The sequence below is a fragment of the Crocodylus siamensis genome, chromosome 6 (assembly GCF_052110815.1).
Source record: "Crocodylus siamensis isolate JL-2025a chromosome 6, ASM5211081v1, whole genome shotgun sequence".
Classification (NCBI taxonomy): Eukaryota; Metazoa; Chordata; order Crocodylia; family Crocodylidae; genus Crocodylus; species Crocodylus siamensis.
Window position 1 is genome coordinate 30,319,377 of NC_143400.1, and position 20,392 is coordinate 30,339,768.

Below are 20,392 nucleotides of genomic sequence, written 5' to 3' on the forward strand. Positions count from 1 at the left end.
TGTGAAGGCAGGGTAGAGTTGCACCTTACAAACCAAGAGATGCAAAGATACTATGCCTTAATATTCACACAGCCACAATACATCCTTCCATGAGAGATTAGACAGCAACATTCTCACATTAGCTAGGGAAAATTATACTTCTTTGGCTAGGATAGTGCCAGTGCCTCTCATTTTGAAACACTCAGAATCACCTGAAGCACGTTAAACCTGGAATACTTAACACAGAGAACTAACAACTTACAACTTGCCTTTTTTCTTGATGGGGAAAATCCCCTTGAGTATTTATTGCAGTAATTAACTATTAGCATTGTACACCAGCAAAATGCAGCTGCCTTTGGGCTGGAGCAGGGCCTCTGTTTAAAAGAAGAGGGGCAACATGGGGCATGAGGTTTGTGGAAGGCATTGGGACTGTACCTGGGCCCAGTATCTATCATTCAAAACCCATCTTTTCTGAGAAGTGAAATTGCACTCAGTAATAACCAAGGCTTTGTGCCTTATCTAAAAGACAACACTTCTGCAGTACAGTGCTTCCTAGAGCCTTGCTGGGATCTCCTGGGTCTAGAAAATTTCCACCCATGACATTTTCACTCCACAGACACATCTTAGGCATTTCCTTAGTCTGCAGCTCCCTGTCCCTAGAATAATCTTTGCCACAGTATGCAAAATGCCAGCATGCCTGTCTCACTTTCCAAACACCGAGGACCCAGTTCTACCACTTTTAAATGCATAGTCATTCTCATCCAAGTCCCATCCGAGTTGTAGACAGATAGTGCTGCTGCATATGAAAACTGTGAAAGCTTGGGTAGTGTCTCTTGCATAAAAATGCAGGACAGTGGCTGGGGCAAGACTGAGTTGTGGTAACAAGACTGCCACAAGAAAATCAAACTCCGCTAATGGCTAGGCATTGAGACAGTGGAGTGCTTGTGGTACCCAATACCAGACCCATGCCATAAAATAATAAAAGTGGTTAAAAGTGTTGGCAGAGTCCTGATGTGTTCATCACATATGCATACCTAAGAAAGCCCTTTACAGAAAGGCTGAGCCAGTGAAGGCAAGGAAACCACATATGCATTTCAATTGACCTAGAGGCTTAAGAAGACAAAAGACTAAACATGCATCTCAAGAGAAACCTGTAAAAGGAGAAGTGAATACAGGGAGGCTGTTCTGTATGTGACATCCTCATATTTCTCAAAACAGGCATCCAATGTCACTCTAAAGTGTTAAAAATGTCTGAACCATTCAGTGTATGTTTAAAGTTAAGAGCTACTACAAATGTACCCCATTGACAAACAAATACCCAAAAACAAATTTGATGACACCTCTAAGTATCCTGTCTGACACTCAAGGCCCATCATCTGTGATTGACCTATAATTGCAGAGGCTTCAGAAATACACATTTTTTACACCCAGACAATGCCAGAACAGTAGCCAGGCAACTAACAGTTATGATATGATGATCAACACCTTATCCTCCCTTTTTTGTTCAGACTTTAACTGGCCAATCATCAAAAAAATGCTTTGAAGAAACAGCATAAGAACTAAGCAGATTCGTCAGCAAGTGTGTGCAGTCCACACCAGAAGCCATCCTGCCACCCAGCCAACAAGTGAAGGACCTGTTTGAGGCTGTACAAGAGTTGCTTCCTGCCTGCATTGGATAAAGATCTCTGGGCAGCTAAGATAATACTAAGGACTAATAGCTTATTTTATATTGGGAAAGAGTCTTTTCTATCATTTAGTTTTCTAACTGGTTGGTAGTTATTGAAGCAAGACTTTCTGCTGTTCGTCAACCTGAGTGTTGTGTTATTTCATAAAGCACTAGGTTAGAAATTCAGTTTTTAAATGCAACAGTGCGTCTATATGGTCATTAATGCGCCTTAGTTACTTTGCATGTAGTTGGTACTAATTGAATGAGCACTATTTAAAGTTACTGCGCAGTAGTGCTGGGGTATGGTTTTTTAGTGATGCTTACTGTGCATTAGCCAAATAACACTGAGCAGTAGGCTATTAGTACAGTTAATACCTGCTATATTACTGCACGGTATTATTAGGCTAATGTGTAGTAAGCATCTCATGTAGACGTGCCCAGAGAGTCACAAACAAAGACACACACACGAGAGTCCTGCTTACCACAAAGGCTGCAGGATCAGATCCTTAAACCTTGCAACATCTCTATGGGGTTGGTAAGGGATAAAGAAGGGTCTCATGGTCCCCATCCCTGAAATGCAGCACCACGCAACACGAAGAAGGGGCAGCAAGATCCAAGTCAGTGTGCAGGGGGATTGAAGTAACAGGGCACAAGACAGTGAGACCCTGCGCTGACCCAAATGTATCAGTGCTTCAGTGGCCACAGGGGCCACGGACACTGCCCTTGCACCCCATCCACAGGTGCCATTTTAACGACAAGCACCATGGAGAGGCTGCTAAAGCCTGACTGCCTCACGGCTACTCTGGAATTTAAGGAAGCGTCGCTGCTCCCCATGGAGATGCTGAGCACAGATCCATTGTAGCCTGGCCAGTGCCTGGCCCACATCCCCCTCCGTCCTCTCTCTTCCAGTGCTGTGCACCGCCATCTGCTCCAGGACCCCGTCCGTTGCAGCTCCCGGGGTGGCAGCCGGGCTTCCTTCCTTTCCTGAAACTTCAGAATACCTGTGACAGCCCCAAATGCAGGTGCCAGCAATGATCCAGCAGGGTCTTGCGGCCACCTGACAACCTGCTGCAGCAATAAGGGGCACTGTCATTGGCTCTGGCCACACAGGCAGCTGCTCGGTGCACCTGTTGCCCTGCAAAGCGAGGCAATAAAGCACCAATGCTGATAGGTCGTGTGGCTATAATGGAGGGCCCCTGCCAGCTCTGCTTCACAGAAGAAGCTGACATGACTGTGCTCCAGCTGGCTGCTGGATTCATAAGCAGATGGTTGCTGTCCCCATCCCACAGGGAAACAAGGGCAATGGCAGCCAAGAGGTGCAAACAAGGAACAGGATCTAACAGCACGAGAGCCAGGCCGGGACCTGGGAGACAGCTGTGTGCAGCCACTGTCTGACTGCTTCTCCCTGGGAGATAGTTACAGACCTTGGAAGCATAATGTCAGAGCAGATGCCCTCAAAGACTGCAGGTCCCAGCCACGAAGGATCGGTGTGACAGGGCTGGGAGGACCAGAGAGATGGGGGGACTCTCAGACGGTTACTTTCTGACCACGTGGGAGACTGAGCCCAGACACACCTCAGTCACTACAGAGGCTCATCCTACCGGTGAGGGAGACCCATTCCCACGCTGCCCGAACTGTCTTAACAAACGAAATCCAAGAGGCGCTCCTCCGTCCTGGCACCTAATTCCAGGCATGTGGATCTGCAACAGCAATTCCTGTGTCCCGATGTGTCCCCGGCACCTCCAAAACCTCCAGACACCTCCTTACCTAAGCATCTCAGAAAGGGTTGCTTGGTCCTGCACCTCTTGGCTAAGCCGTATCCAAGGAAGGGCTCCCCAGGGCAGCAGCTCGTTAGATATTGAGGCCAGTGAGACTCCAGATAAGACCAGATAACACTAAGACTCCAGCTCCTGTAACAGCAGGAAGGAAGGACAGATGGCAGGCACCTAAACCTGACATCCATCTACCACCAAAATGCTGCTCCTGTCCCATTGTCACAACCACTTGCTTGTCCAGCTGCCAGCCACAGAAGACCAGTGCCCACATCCGTGACCACTGAACGGATCCTCCTGGCCTCTCCCCTGGGCCAGGGAACACGCTCCCTGGACTTCTCTCCCTGCTAGGCATTGCAGCCCCTACACCTCTCCTGTTCCTTCCTCACCAGGCTCCTATCACTATCTTTCCCTCCAGGGAGGCTGCCCTCTTTACCTCTCTCCTCCCATTGCTGCCTGCTTCTCACACATCCCCTGAACACGGCCCTTCCTGCCTCTCCACAATCAAACCCCTAGCTAGCGCCCTGTCACTTCAAGGCATGGTGCAGACAGTGCCGTTTGGGAGGGAAGTAGCCTTTTGCCACTGTCTTACGGAGGTGGAACTGGGTCAGAGATGGGGTCAGAAGCCCCGACGCCCAAACTCCTTCCCAGCTCCCATGGCTTGGGTCCCAGAGAGGTTCGACTCCAGGAAGAGCAGGGCAGGCTACTGCCTGCTCCCCCCAGACACTGTACCCCCAGGGGACCCAGGAAGGCCTCTGAGGTGCATCTCACCTTGGGACAGGTTCCCGGAGATGAAGCGGAAGAAGCAGCTGATGAGATGGCCCAGATGCTTCTTGCAGCTGTGCTGGTAGTCACGGCTCCTGGGGCGGGCTTCCAGGCACCGCGCAGGCTCGCCCGCCACCCTGGTCCGTGCTCTGGGGGCCATCCTGTCCCGGTCCGGTGCGCTGCAACCCAGCTCGGCTCCCACCCCGCTCAGCCTGCCCCAGGTTTCCTCAGGGACAGCGTGTGGCACCTTCCCCTCCCGCTGCGCTGACCTTGTCCTTTCCTGGCCACCTGCAGATGCTTCCCCCTGCTCCCCGCCAGGCTGCATTGCAAAGGGGTGTTCTCCTAGCCGAGCGGTCCTACTTCTCCACCTCCTTGTGATTCACTCTCTCTCTCTCCTGCTGACTCCAGGAGTCCCAGTGCTCCCCTCCTCTTGTCAAGCCCCACCTGGCTACTGCTCAGACCTTTCCCACCACGCTGGTGGCTGGTACTTCTCCCGAGCCTGGAGAACACAGCAAGCCAAGGCAGCTTTGCCTTTGCCTCTTCAGCCCTTTCTGTCCAGGGCCCGGTGAGTCTCTGAATTCCTGATCTCCTCCCATTAAGGATCCGCTTACGCAGAAACTCCACCTCAGCTCCTGGTCTCTCCTGGGGCCAGGGGAGAAAAAGCACTTGCCTGCATTTTAACCCTAAGCCTCCTGGGTGCTTTGCAGTCCTCTTTGCATCCCTTTCGTCTCCCTGTACAGGGACCTCCCTAAGAGGCCACTGTCACTATCCACAGGGGGACAAATTGCTCCATTATTTCCTTGAAGCCTGCACTCCTCTTCACCTTTGGTGGAAAGGCTCCTGGTCCTCTAGTCAGGTGCTACGTGACTGTCATCTCCAGCCATGAGCCAGACTAGAGCTCAGGGCCTCCGTCTCTGGGGCCACTTGAGCTGATACAGTGCTTCCCAGCTCACTAGCCCAGGGATGGGGTCAAGGGCGGACCGGGGGGGGGGGGGGCGTGTTGGAGAATCAATTGAGCCCTTGAAGCTAAAAGAGCCCTAGTTCATGGCTCTGATTCCTGCCACAGCCGGTCCAAGGGAAGGAGGTGAGCAGGGTGACAGAGCCTAGGGCTTGTGCAAGTCCTTAAAGTGAACAGCTGCTTCCCAACTCCGGCTCCCATCTCCCCTGGAACCAAGAGGGCCCCAGCCCAGCCCAGAGCCATTTTTCCCTTTGTCTGATCTGGGACTGCCCTCCCCACATTTTCCTGACCTTCACAGCACGCATCCAGCTCCCTAAGCGGAAGTGCTGCATCCGCAACCCCGAGTATCAGGGAGGTATCGGCTTACTGCCGGGCAATTCTGCTTCCACTGGTGTAATCAGACCAGCAGTACCTAATGAGGAGCTGACACTTCGATTCCTAGTAACCAGAGCCCAAATGCCCTTCTTGCCAGCTAATCCCATGCTCAGCAAAGACCCGAGCACCCAAGGCTGCTTCTCCTGGGACACCTCTGGGACAACCGCCAGTTGCCCCTGCTGTCTGATCCCCCTGGGTTATCACACCCGCCCCACAGTGGCAGCAGGGGAATTGGGCAGAGAGATGGTAACATGGTGACACTGTTCCTGGCTCTCTGACTGGTGTTGATAGTGAATGGCCAGCAAAGGAGCTGCAGCAAAGGGATTTCCCCTCACTTCCATTCCAGTGCATTTAATTGTTAGTGAGCTACCAGCCGGAGATCCCGCAGACAGTTCTGGGCATTTCAGCTGTCACCCAGCTGAGACTGGGGCCCCTTGTATACAGAGAAAACCCCTGCCACAAAGAGCTTACAGATTTTTATTTTATTTTAAATTTTCCATATTCCAAGCCAAATTTGCCAAATCAAGTCCAAATCCGTGAATCAGTCCAGAACCGTAAGTGGCCCTACTACCAGCAAACATCCTCCAGCCCCATCTGGGGCTTCAGATGTTTCCAAATCCTTTGGCAGGCATCCTACTTGCAGGCCCAAGCCCCAAGGCTTGGGGTTCAGATGCCCCTGAGTTTTACTTGCCCTCAGCCATATGGCCGCAGGAGCAAGCTAGGCAGGAATCTCCCCTTTCCATAAAGTGAGCATAAAGCCAAGACCTATTCGCCCCAGCAGCTAAGTGCAAGGGTTATTATACATTACCTTGGCAGGTACTATCCCTGTGCCAGGAGAGCGGTCTTTCCCGGGTGCAACTAGGAAGACCGCCTTAGTAGTCATAGTGTTTCCCTTGCCACGTAAGCATAGGACTGTGTTTGATCTGAGCCCTCAAGAGGACAAAGAGCTTGCAGATGAGATGGGTGCAGGCCAGAAGGGGAAATAGATGCAGAAACCAGGAAGGGGTTCCCCTGCAGGCACTCAGTAGGTCAATGGCAAAGTCAGATATAGGTACTGGGTCTCCCAACTCCCAGTCTGTCCTCTGGGAATCATGGCATGCTGTGGAATAGAAACAGCGCAGGAAGTGCCAGGGCAAACTCTCCCCACTCCTTCTCAGTCTGGCCCAGAGAGAAGCCTGCTCCATGGCTCGTGCCTCCAGTCCTTGGCATCTCTGCTGATCCTAGAAAGGTGGCACGGGGTCCTCTGTCCCCTGCCCTGAGCAGGTCTTGCAATGGGGTGTCACTGTGGGCTGGCAGAAAGCTCCCAGGCCTTTATAAATTTCAACCTAGAGAACATTTCCCCGTCAGTGGGCAGCTTCCCCACCCTCCCTGCCCCGAAGAGGGGCTCAGCAACAGGGCTCCTCTGATACTAATGGTCACATAGCTGAGTATGGAAGTGAACAGTCTCCCACCAGACATCACACCCAAGCCCACTGACCTCTGATCACACCAGGCACAACCTCACACTGCCACAGGAAGCAGGTGTTCTTCCGCCTTTCTGCCCTGTCCAAGAGATGGCTGGATATTGCTTCCTTTGAGACTGGCCTTTGGACCTCCCGTTCTTGAGAACTGAACTGGGCAACTGGCCCCCAGGGCAAACTGGTCACCATCAGCAAAGTATGATCTATGAGCACACATTCACTGCTGACCAATGCTGCCCCCGGACCTGGAATATCCAGTTTGCTGGGCACAACATCCCGCTTTCTCGGTGATGCCAAACACCCAGGCTACCTCTAGAGGGAAGCAGAACTCCAACAAAAACTAGGATCGCTGCTGGCTGGCTGCACAGGGATCAGAGCAGGCATGAGAGCACCTCGGTGCAGAGCAGACTGTCTGCCTCTCTTTTGGTTGGGGAGCTGTGAGATTGGGAGCCAATCCTCCAGATTACATGGGTGACAGTTTTGCATTGACTGCCTCTGTCTTGCTGCAGAGTGGAGTTTGCTATCAGAAGCTCTTCAATCTCTCTCCCAGCACCTCAGTTTCTACAATGCTAAAAATACATCCTGGAGCCCCATCCTGTTCTCTTTTGCAACCTGAAAACTGGATCCAATGTGCATTAGAATTCACTGGACTTAGACTATCCACCCGACACACAGAAGCCAGGCAGGGACCCCGGAGACACCGCTCCAAGGTGTACAGCCTTGCTGTGATGCTATGCAAGAACAGGTGACAGCTATGTGCAGCCAGAGAGTTATCTTGGGCTACAGAAAAGTGTGTGAGCTTCCCTGTGACTGTCTCCATCCCAGCACAGTTAGAGAGACCTCAGCACATGCCTCCAATTACAAGCAACTGAGCAAAGCAGCAGCAGGAGTGGCTGTGAATGCAGCTCTGGCAGGGCAAACCCATGCAGACTAGCCCTTTCAATCCAGCCTCAGAAACCTCTTGACCTCATGCCCAGCCCTGCCACTGGTCTCGTATCCCACAGGATCCCCTCAGCCCTGCCCATTAGTTCTACTCCTTACCGGACCCCTTGGGTGCAGCGCTGGAGAGTATCCACTTCACCAGGCAGCATTTCATCAGTGCCTTACGAGTGAACCGGGGCTTCTGCCACTTCATGTTCTCCTTCTTCCCTGCTGGAGTCTGCCCTGAGTCACCCAGCAGGCTCCCGTCTGTCTCCTTGGTCTCATCCTGCAGATGAATGAGTCGGTGGTCAGTGCCCTGGGTGAGTGGGCATCACAACGGGACAAGACTCCCACAACAGCACCTGCCATGGCCTGCCAGGGTGCCCCACAGCTGGGGGCGAGGAGGCATGGAGAGCTAAATACAGGTCTTCTGCAAGACACTGCTTCATGGCAGGTACCAGGCAAGGCATGGAGAGTTGCGAGGGTCCACTCTTTCCAGGAGAAGGGCTGGAGCTGGGTTTCACCCTCCTTCCCCACTCGCAGCTGCTGCTCCACCACAGCTTCTTGCTGTGCCTCCTCTTCCATGCAAGCAGAACCTGAAACTCCCCTCCAAGGTAAAGCATGCCATGTATGCCAGGTACGGGTGCACTGTATAAGTCAGACTGCATAAGTTAGACATGAGCAGCCCTGAGCTCAGGGAGGACAGGCCAAAACCCTTGTCCTCTTGTTCGCCTTGGGCGGGGCTGCTGCTAAGCTCAGGCCTTCCCATCCCAACCCCAATCCTATGCTGAGCAGAGCAACCACAAAGTGACAGGCAGTGCAATAATAAAGAGGTCCCCAACCCACAGCAGCCTCTGGCGCAGGCCCTAACAGCTGGCATAGCAGTGAACTGAAATGAGGACACCGGGGCATCTTCCTCTCTCCTGAGGAAGGGCTGGGAGGGTGCTGGATGGGAGACCAGTTCTGACAGCAGCTTAAGACACCCTGTTTGAGTCTCTGCACCTCAGTTTCCTCTCTGTTGGGGTGGGACCCTATTCATCAGCAGATGAGCAGGTTGACACCGCTAAGGTCCCCCACATCCCCGACAACGGGGGCCTCACAGGTGTACTTCTTAGCAAGCATATGCTCACCTCTCCCCAGTCATGCCCTGTCCTCGCGCTGCTCTTCCCCAACTCTGAAGGAGACAGCTGTAAAAACCAACAGAGCCGCTTTGTTGCTGAATAATTGATGCTTTTATTAAATAGCCCATTTAAAACATGAACCGGCCTCAATCGGTTTGTCCTTCTGAGAGGGCTCAGCTGTCGAAGCAAGAGGACGTGATGGTGCTTTGGGCTGGGGCAGGGCTGGCTGGAGGCAATAGGAGCCCAGCTGCAGTACCTGCCACCCCAGGACCTGAGTCCTCAGTGGGCAGTCACTGACTGATGAGCCTAGCAGCACTGTGCAGAGGTAGGCAGGCCAGCACTGCTATATATGCGACTGCCTGGGGAAACTGAGGAACAAAGAGACTCCTGATCAACCTTAGCAAGAAGTTTTCTCTGAGGCTCTGGATTTGAAATTATCTTGTCTTTTCAACAGGGAGGGAGCCGATGTGGTGAGTGACTCTGGTTTAAGCAACTCACTTATGATTGTATTCTGAGTCAGTGGCTAAGCTGGGAAGGGAACCCAGGAGTCCAGAGACCCCATCCCTCACTTAAGAGTCAATAGATCAGATACCCTCCTGCTCCAATTCCCCACTAGTGTCTGCACACCAGTCTGACAGCAAGTCAGGAGGTGCCTGAAGAGAGTCCAGGCTCTGGCTTCAGCAACTGCAGCCCTAGGACCCTGTGGTTTTGGAAGATCTCTGGTCTGAGCCTGATGGAGTGAGACCTGCAGGCCCCAGGCAGCAGCAAAGGGGTAGTTCTGGTTACAAGGAGTCTGCCATCACAGAGTCCAGTTGGCTTCCACCTGTTCCCAGCACCTCCGTTGGAGTAAGGCTTTAGGAAAGCCCTGTTCTTCCCTTTCCCAGCCCCAGAACCACCACTCAGGCCCTAGCCCTGCTGTCCAGAAAAATAGGCAGCAATGGGGATGAATAACGTAAGGCTGCAGCGGGGGAGCCTGTGCTCACAGAGCAGCCTCATCCTTAGCATCTGGATGTGCCTCCTCACCCAAAGCCGTCAGGCAGGAATGGCCCATGCAAGCACATACCAAGCTCCCCAGAACAGATGCTGCAACAACATGACTGTGTGTCAGGTCTTCACCCGCCTTTCAGAGCTGGGCAAGGCACTTCCCCAAGGGTACGTGAGCTGCCCAGGGTGTGAAGAGACCTGACAGCTCCAAGGAAGCTAGAACCAGCTCTCCACAGTGCTGGCTGGAAAGCATCTCTCCTCCTCTCTCCGCAATATTTAAGCAGGCTGCAGCAACGCCCTGCACACACCTGCTTTGGTGGTCCCATGCTGGCTGCAGAGAGATGTGACACATGATTCAGCGCACCAAAGGGGCTCTGTGATATTTAAGCACTAAGAAGAGTTGGAAGCCAGCTACGCCATGCAGACAGATGACTGGAAATTCACATTTTTGAATACAGTGCATCGAGAGGGGAGTTTTAACGTGTCTAAGAGTGTGTGTGTGTGTGTGTGTGTGTGTGTGTGTGTGTTAAATAGGTGCTTTTATTTTAGAGGATGGTTTTCCCAGCTGGGCAAATTCAGGCTCATTTGTGCTCATAAATTACAGCTAACAAGCTTTTATCTGGGGTGGCAGCCAAGGTTGGTGGGGGTAGCGGGGAAGGTTGCAGGTTTCCTTGAACTCACTCCAGAAATCCCTGCCCAAAGGTGTCTTGGCATTCCAGGTTCACTTCCAGGGGCAGAGCGAGCAAGACTAGGACCCTGAGAGTACAGGCCTGAAGAGGTGGGATGCGTCCCAGCCCAGAAGTTTTAAGAGAAACCATTAAACAAGAAGTAGGGTCAGGACTCCTGGGCTCTTTTTCATGGCTGTGCTGCTGATTCAAGCCTAGTGAGACCAGGGTGGGTCAGAATCTGGATCTGGTCACTTGGCTTAACTCACAGCCATCTCTCCATCTCTTTCTCCTTGCACCTCTGGTGAGCTCCTTGGTGGCCCCAGACAGAGGCGACACCCTTAGCCCAGCCCTCTGTTTGCAGTAGAGAAAGTCAGAGATGCCCACTGAGGAACGGGCAGGAGCAAAAGAGACACTGGCTGCCAAGAGCTCATGAGATGTTGGCAAGACATAGATGCTTGTGACAGATGGCTCCCTGGGCAGCCCCTGGGGGTGGTATTCTACATCTGGCAAGCTGGGTGGATTTGCACATACAGGGAGTGAGCTAAAGGAACATGGCAATGCTTCCTCCCAGCAAGCAATAGAGGGCATGAGGAGCTGGAGGGCAGCAGGTGAGGTGGGTGCCAGAGCCAGGAAGATTCATGGGCTAGAGAAAAGAAATCAGAATCACAGAGAAGTTGGACTGGGAGGGACCTCCAGAAGACACATCTAGTCCAACCCCTTTGTCTGAGGCTGGATCTTCCCTATCCAAACCATCTTCCACAAACCCATAATCTAACCCCTTTGTAAACCTACCATCCACCCTGACACAACACAAGGCATCACACCCAAACCTACCACGTGGAAGGTAGGGGGACCACGGCAGCCAACGTCTTGCTTCTATGAAAGGTTGTTAATGTATGCTCAAGAGATCCCAGACAGAGGGCCATACCCCCCACTACAGGGAGAGGCAAAACCCCCATAGTCTGTACCAATCTGACCATGGGATAAACTTACTTCCTGACCCCGATCGGTCTGACCCTGAGTGGAGGGGCAAGACCCTCTAACCAGTCACAATCCCGGGTCCTGGCTGCAGCCAACGCCTGACGATTGGGGGAGTCCAGGCCCAGGCCTGAGAGGCCTCCCACCCAGTCCCTGCCTGCTGTCCCCAGGCCAGGCTGCATGTGGGACCTTCAGTCTGACTTGCTGTCACCAGACCCTGAGGTACCACAAGGGGCCAAATTCCAGACCCTAGGAGGTACAAGCATAGGGAAGAGGATAAGAGGGGGACACAGACCTTTCCATGGCTTCACCTTTAGAAAAGAGGTGGCCACAGGACTACTGGCATTTTATGGAGACCCCCCAAAACTGCAGCAGCCTGCCCCATCTCTCTGCTTTAGGCTGGTCCTGGTTCTGCCAGGGCTGAGATGTGACTGCTAAGGGCTGGAGATGTGGAGGGGCACAGGGGAGGCATGCTCAACCACTAGCCTTGCCCCTGTTGTGGTGTCTGTCCCTCTTCCTCACTGCTGCCCATCAATAATGCAAAGCATTTCCCCTTTTGTTTTCAGCTTCGCCACCTTCTTCATTATTTATGAAGGCGGGCTAGTTTCAGCTGGCAGGTGAACCTCTTCCAGACACCGCCCAGCCCATGGAAATGCAGCTTGCTTAAGAAACATCCCAGGAGCCACCAGCACTGGCTCCCAGACCCCACCGTTCCTAGGAGGTCGTGGGGTGTCATGAGTTTGCCATTCTCTTGCGCAAAGGCTCTCTGCTATATATGTTTGCTATACCTAGGCCATAGGCGCATGTCTGATCCCAATGGAGTTAAGTGAGAATCTGGATTCCCTCCCAGTATAAATCTCCTGGCTTCAGCAGAACATTTAACCTAAGAAATCCAGGAGAATCTCAGCCCATCGCTAAAGAGCAACCATCTCTGCAGTAGAACTGAGCTGCTGCGTACCGTGGCCTGGTGCATCCCTCGAGGCACTCATGGTATCCCTGAAGCCTTTCAAGTGTGCCTGGCCCAAGGGCTGATTCAAACCATCAGCTTCTGCAGGCCTTGCTGGAGCCCGAGCTGCGCACAGGCCTGACTTAATGATGTCTCTGACTGCACCCCAGGGCTCCGGCATGGAGGACAGACACTTCTTAAGCCCTGAGTCTATGAACACGAGGGAGTGATGGACTCAAACCATAATCCATGGTCTGAGTACGTGAGGACACAAATAGAGAGAACCCACAGACTGAGTGAGGAGCTGGCCCATGGGCTGACCTCAGGCTAGTCACAAGCTGCTTATGCCTCATTTTTCCTTTCTGCTTAAGGACAGGTGATGGGAAGCAGGTTAAGACACCTAGGGCACAGATATCTTCATCAAGGTAGCTTGGATCTTGGCTCCAGCACTGCTTTTTAAAGAGCCAACAAATTGGAGCCAGTCCAGAGGACAGCATGAAAGATGAAAGGTTCAGGGTGGCTGGGCAGGGCTGTGCTGCCGAAGGAAAGGCTGAGGGAGATCTAAAAGTACAGGGAGGGACCGTCTAACAAGGAGACGAACCAATTATTCTCATTAGCAGCCCAGGACAGACAGGCTCCATGCTGCAGCAGGGGAAATGTAGGTCAGACATCAGGAGAAACCTGGCGCTCCTTTCCCTCCTATTCAAGATCTCAGAGGGTGCCGGCATTGCTAATGAGTTCATGCCACCAGTGCAGCAGGTATGATCCTCATTACAGGACAGAGAATCTGAGATGTTGGGGTTTAGTGACTGTAGCTCACAGTAAGTCGTGGGGTGGCAGGTGGTAAGACGAGAACTCAGGGGTCCTGGCTCTTTGCTTTCCTGTCCTCATTGCTTGAGAAGCTCCCTGCACAAGCCGGGAACAGCACCCAGGAGCCCTGCCTCTCAGTTGCCCTCCTGCAATGGGTGGGCAACACTGGCTGCAAGAATAGTGACTCACTTTTTCTCCCTGGGTTGTGGTCTGAGCTGCATTGAGCCTGGAAGTCTTTTCCTACCTTCCTGCCTGGATCTGTCTTACTCCCACAAAGCAGGTCCTAGGTCTCACAGTGCATAGAAGAAGTGAAAAATGGGGAAGAGCTGTAAGCACTAACCCCAGCTGATCAGGCACTTTAGAGGGAAAGAGCTGTGTGAGCACCCACAACATGCTGAGACTCCCAGGATCCTTTGCAGGAGAAAGCGGTTAATTATCAGAGGTGTGGCGGTGCAGCTCTGCACCTGGGGCAGCCACATAGCACCTGGGGCAGTGCCATCTCCTGCTATGCCAACTGTGGCCCCCCTCGGTCATGCTGGTGGTCGTGATTCTTCACCGTCCTACCAGGAGTCACCACAAGCTGTCACAGGGACCTCTTCCTTGAGAAGCACCGCCAAGGGTGACCAAAAATAAAGGGACCTGGGCAGAGTAGAAACATGGGAGCAGGACCATAGGCAAGCCAACACCTGCTCTCACCTGGTAGGCCTGATCAACTGGTTGGGCTGCTAATGAAGACAGGATCTCATTGCTTTCAGCATTGCCACAAAGCCATGTCAAGACAGCTCAGCTGGACCAGCTGACCCACGAGGCCCCTTCCAACTCTGCAATAATATGATTCACCACGAACAATTAAACCACATTCAAACTCAACTGAAGAGGTGCAAAATGGCCTTTCCTAGGCCACCCATTTCAAGGTACAAACAGATCTCACTCGGTCACCAGTTCAATCCAGCCTGGGTCAGGAGTGACCAAAAGGTGCTTACACCTGCTGTGTTCAGCAGCCTATAGGAACTGAGAAGTGGGGTTTGAACTAGGGTAGCAGGGGTTCCCTCTCTTTTTTTTTTCTTTTGCAAAATGCCTTTTAAAGGAACAAAATTAAGTACTTCAATTCAATTCAAAATTATATTCCTGGGATGCTTCAGCTTTTAAAGGAAAAGGACTATTTGCAGACCTCAAAACACTGCAGGGATGGGGCGTTCCTCTGCTTCCCTCTCTGTGTCCCCCTGGCTGGAAAGATGTGGGTGAAAACAAAGAAGGGGAAGAAGCTGTTCCTTCTTGCCAGGAAACTTTGCCTCTTTTTTTGTGTCTCCATCAAAAAGCCCCGAAACATTTCATTCCATGCAGCTGTTCTGGTCCAAGAGCTGTTTCCTTGTCCCTGCGTCTGAGGAACATATTGGCCCAGCTCACTCAGGGATAAGGGGCACCTGAGTTCAGTTCCCCAAGAGCAGCTGTGTACAGCACGAATATCACAGCAGCCGCCCCCTGCTAGACTCACGCTGGTTTGAGGGGCTGAAGAGTCCAAGGGCGCCTGAGCAGCAGGAACCAGAAATCCCCTTTCTCCTCCCTAGACAGCCCTGCCCTCCAGAACAGAGCTGAGTATGGCAGAGGGCAAAAAGCCAGGGGTGCACCTGTCCTGGGAGATAGCCAGAGGGCTCAGGGCTGAAGGGAAAAATGCCAGAGGGAAAGGCTGGAGGGAGGGGGCGGTGGAGAGAGAGTGAATCAAAGAGGCAGGCAGGAGGAGAGAAAGGGAGCTGAGTGACTCTATGGAGATGAGGAGGGGCGGAGGAAATGGGAAGGTGGGGGGTCATGGCAAGGAGGGAGACGAGGAGGGCAGGGGCATAAGCTGGCAGGGGGAATTTAAAGCATGCGGGGTGTTGGAAGAATAAAAGGGGAGGGGGATGAGCACAGTTGGAGACTTCTACTGAGCCTTTCCTGGCCTGTCCTCACCAGCCCCTCGTCCCCACCTGCCTTGCAGTGGCCCCAGTCCAGCCCTACCCCGACACCCCTCCCAGAGCTCTCTCCAAACAACACATGGCTGGGGACTAAGTGCCAGCTGCTTGGTGGTGTCTCCCCTCCGGTGTCACACCCTGCACACCAAAGAGCCTGGCCAGGGGCACAGCCACATCCCCCCAACACAGTATGCACCTTGCCCCCCGCTGGGGATGCCCCAGCCCGTGGGGGAAGATGGCTTGGGGAGGGGATACCTGGCACCAGCCAGCCAGCCACCCTGGGAGCCCAGGGACCAGGAGAAAGTTTCCCCCTTGCTGCATCTTGTGTGGAAGGCCACAATGCAACACCCCCCCCGCAAGGCACATGGGGCTGATGCGTGCTGTTCCCCCCAGACCGCCCTGCCCCCAGTACCTGCATGGCTGCAGTGTGAAGCCCTGTGTGAGGGTGCTGTCCAGTGCCACCCAGGCTGTGAGGATGGGGTTGGGGGCTCAGGGCTCAGCGCTGCTGATCCACCGCCTCGGCTGCCTGCCTTCAGCACAGCCACTTCGGAGAGCAAAAAAATAGATGCTGCCTGCCTGCCATTAACCCGTTCGGTGCTGCCTGCACTCCAGCAGAGGGCCAAGGCAAGCCCCTTGCTCCACTGCCAGGACCCACCTCCTCAGCCCAGCCCCTTCCGCTGTCCCCTCCTTTAGCAGACCCCTTAACCCTTTTCAGCCCTGTAGGATGGATTCCCCTCCCCCCACCCACATTGCAGCATGTCAGGAGCTACTGGAGAAGCTACATGTGAGAGACAGACAGTGATGATCTTGCTGACAGATGGATGGACAGACAGATGGGCCGAGGCCAGATCTCTTGCTAGGGCAACTCACGGTTTGCCTTTAGTGACAGGGTGAGACAGGGAACAGGGCATCCTTTGTAAAGCAGGTGACAGAGCCTTTGAGAAAGGGCGGGCTGGTAGACTCCACACCACAGTGCCTGGCACTCAGGCAAGTACCTGCAACAGTGCACGGTGCAGGCGGCACCCCCCTCCGCCCAGGCACAAGGCATCAGCACACCACCCTCCCTCTTGCATGTATTGCCCAGAGACATCAGTGCTTCTGGGCAGGGATGGGGCTGCAGGCAGAAGGCAAAGAGCCACTGAGCTCTGGAGGAAGTTCTTCCTTGTTCCCTGCATTGTATTAACAATGGGCTTGTGGCTAATTCCCTGCCTGGGGACTCACAGGATGGGTTGGGAGGCTTAACTCCCAGCTCTGCCACTGACTCCCTGGATGACCGTAGACCTTTCCCTATCTCTGTGGTCCTAACTGCTTGCTGCTCTGAAGGAGTTTAGAAACACTGAGCGATGGCTTTTCTCAAGCAGAGGACCACTCGAATACTCAGCTAAGGACCCAGAGGCTGCTTCAGGAATGCCTCGGCTTTCAAAGGGTCTCTTCTCTATATGCTCTCGAAAAATCCCATCTATATATTCAAGCGCCCGACTTGGCAAATCTGGCCCTTCTTTGTGTGCTGTGAGATGGGCAAAATGCTGCCTCTTCCTTATTTTCTCAGCGTCCCAGGATGAAAACGGATAAAGTCACTCGGGCCTGGCTGTGTAAATCTGGCTCCCTTACTGTATTTATTTGGACTGTGGGATCTAATTGCAGTCTGAGACTCAATCCCTAGCAGCTGTTTGTGATCTGAATGATGCATTTGTTGGTGGAACAGGCATAGGAAAGGAAAGGAAGAAGATCCCAGTCAGTGCAGTGAGCATGAGAAGCAGCTACGTATCATTTGTGCTTTGGTGAAAGGGATGTGAGAGGAGGGAATAAAACCCACGTTGTGCTAAAAGGCAAATAACCCGGTCTGAGAGTTTTAGGAAGCTCTTCAGTGTGTTCACAAAGAGGACATTAGCCCTCTTTTACAGATGACACACTGTGGCAGAGCTGGGAAAACTGTCCAGGTCTCTCATGTACCAAATGAGGACTGTATCCTCTTCTATTTAGCGTGACCTAAAGATGCTTAATAATTGGCACTGCCCTAGAGCCGCGGCCCACCCAGCCCCACTCAGGGTGAGGAATCTGCTTCTCCTGGACTCCTATCAACTGAAGTCCAACTGTGAGATCCCAGTGGAGCTCAGGAGCATCTCAGGTTATTAACTGTGATCCCACCATTGGATTCATTCAGCCCCAATACTCTAGAGATGAACAAAGGACAACAGGCAAGAAGGCACCTCCTGACTCACTAAATCCAGCCCCTGCCATCACAGGCAGTCACATCATATATAACTCATCAGACCAAGTTGACTGTCTGCACTGTTACTTCTATTAACGGTTGGTACCAGACCCTCATTTCATTGATGGCTAGAAATTTGCTTCTAATTCAACTCTGAATTTATTCAAATTTCCAGCCTTTTGTTCTTGCACCAACATTTCACCAGCTCTTCTCTCTCCCTGGGGTCTCCCCCCACCTGGATGTATTTAGAGACAGCATCTGTATTCCCCTCTCAGTCTTTGCCTTGCTGCAGTAAGCAAGCCAAGCTCTTCCAGTCTCCTTCCACAGAACAGGGCTCTCTCTTCACTTCTCTACACCCAGTGCACTTTGAGTTCCTCTCTCTTGGACATGGGTGCCCAAGGTTGCACCCAGTCTCTCAGGTGAATCTTACCAGTTCAATGTTCCCCATCTCTGCTGGAAATGCCACACCTGGTGCATCCCAGGGTCAAAGTGCTCCTGACACAGAGGATGAAACCTTGAGGGAAGGACCAGCAGCCCCTAAACAAAAGCCCCAGCCTGCCAATCAACTCTCCTGTTTTCCCTATCCCCATATCTCCACGGCCCAGGGTTTTCTCAAAGACACCAGGTTAGTTCAATTCATCTACCTCCAGTCAAACTATGTTGCATCTGCCCTTTTCCCATTTGCTTCTCGGCATTTTTTCAGTCCTTCCGTTTTGTTCTAAAAACCTTGAGAGCTACTGAGACCAGAACAACTGCTCTATAGTTTCCAGGACCACTTTCCCCCACCATCCCTTTTTTAAAGAGAGGTGCTACATGTGCCATTCACCAGGCATCTCACCCTGATGTGACAGAATTTGGGAGAAACCTTGATTTCATGTGCCAGTGGGATGGAGAATATCCAGCCTCCCTCTAACATGAACACATCGAGCACCTTGGTTTTTGCTTCCTCCACAGATGTGGCAGCCTCCATTGCTATACACTTTGTCCCCCTATGCTAGAATAGACTCCTTACTGAAAACACTTCATTTAGCTGTGGGGCCAATGCCAAGATGTCTTTCACCTCTGCTCCATCCTCATCGCGTAGCAGTCCAGCTTCTTTTACAGCTCCCATTTTATTGAAGCAGTTGAAGAACCTTTTTCTATCCATTTAGCCTAGCTCGACTTACAGTTCTCCCGTTATCCTGACACTTCCTGACCTCCAAGACATACCTTTCAGAATAGATCAGTCAGAACAGATCAAATAGTTTTTGTACCTCTGACTTAAAGAAATACTAGACCTCCTCCAGATATAAGTTCCTAACTTCTTCACCCCAGTAGACGCGAATAACTTGTTCTCTTAATTTCTCAAAGTTCATCCTTTTCTCATTGTCAGCTTTAATGACTGATTTTTAAAAAATCTTTCCATTTCCATTAAACTAAATTAACTCATGATCACTTAATCCAGGCTTCTTTATTTCTCCCCAGCTAGCTCTTTTCTAAAATCTTAAACAAACTAAGTCTAAAATAGCTTCTGGGTTTAGCAATGGGTGAAGAAATCTGTTATGTCCCACCCAGGAATAACCAGGCTCAGCCATTTTTAGTTCATTTGTTCTCTGATCTATATCTGGGAAGTTAAAGCCTCCCAAAATGATGCAATTCCTGGTAGCATTTCTCTCTCTGATGACAATGCAAAGGACTCTATCCACATCCAGAGCCAACCCTGGGGGTCTATAGCATAGCCCTGGTACTATACCACAAGAACATCTTGTCCAAGCCTTCCCCAAAGCAATTTTATACCTAGGCCAACTCTGTAATCCATGGTATCACTCTGACCACTTCATTGTCCACCCCATTGCTGAAGTGCAGTGACAACCCCTCAGCTTTACTACTCTTACTGTCTTCACTCTTACAGCCTCCACTCTTCATTACCTGCGTCCCAGTCATGAGGGCCATGATTCTGGCACGAGAGCTAGCTCCATGATATGAAGCACTAGCTCTGATTTCTCCATCTCGCTGCCTTGTCTCCTTGCATTCACCCACAGCCATCTCTAGCTTCACCCACTTTCCTGGACAATTAGATCCTGTCCTTTCTTTAACTGTACTGTCCTTCGACTGCAATATTCTTCAGTCTTAGTATCCATCCTCCTTGCCCTTCAGATCCTGGGTTACCCAAGTGGCCTCTTCCTAGTTATTAACAACAGGTCTGGAAATGACCCCAGTCTCTCTCAACCTTTCCCTCCCATTTTTGGTTTAACGCTCTTCTCCTCAGCTATGCCACCCTTAATCCCACCGGGTACGAAGGTGGGTCTACCCATTGAGACTATTTTCCAGTGCTTGAAGATCCCAAAAGCTGCCTCATAGCCCCAGTCCTTCGGCTGCCTGAAGACCTTCATCCCTTGGAACACCTTTGCCCTCCCTCTGGAGACCAGATGAATCCCGCAAGATGAATTCCACCACATGGTCCCCCAGAGCACCTTCCCCAGGGCCCAGGTCCATCTCACTGGGCCTCCAGCAGCACTGCTTATCCCAGTGTGAAGGACAATCCATGGATTCGTGTCAGCTGCAGGTCTATGGGTCACAGGTTTGCTCCTGGCAGGCAGCATGGCCTTGCAGTCTCCGTGGTTGGCCCGTTGAACCTACTCCCAGAGGCCTGTCTCTTGCTGCCACACACTCTCCTCCATCAGTCAGCAGATTGCCCTGTTCTCTTTCAGTCCTCCACATAGCATCCTCGTTCCTCCTTGGGTTTTGATCCCTGGTGACCTCCTTCTCCTCTTCTCTTACTGCCTGCTTCTCCTGGTGAAGAACTGCTCTCACATGGAGCAGAGCCCTTGCACATGCATCATCCCCTG

At 52.2% G+C, this 20,392-nt stretch overlaps 1 protein-coding gene across 4 annotated transcripts in view; it reads right to left on the reverse strand.

The window, feature by feature from the left end:
• The window catches only part of KCNIP3 (potassium voltage-gated channel interacting protein 3), a 60,753-nt gene extending 44,760 nt beyond the window's left edge, over positions 1-15,993 (reverse strand). For 2 of the 4 annotated variants that reach the window (XM_090053494.1, XM_090053491.1), the window contains exons 1-2: positions 15,765-15,993; positions 8,017-8,182 (exon numbers count right to left, since the gene is read on the reverse strand). In XM_090053494.1, coding sequence (XP_089909620.1) covers positions 8,017-8,066 — 50 coding nt within the window. In that variant the 5' untranslated portion in view covers positions 8,067-8,182; positions 15,765-15,993. Of the gene's footprint in view, positions 1-4,188; positions 4,600-8,016; positions 8,183-14,099; positions 14,225-15,764 lie in introns of those variants that run through there. The other 2 variants (XM_090053493.1, XM_090053490.1) reach the window with 2 other exon arrangements.
• Between the last annotated feature and the right edge of the window lie 4,399 nt (positions 15,994-20,392).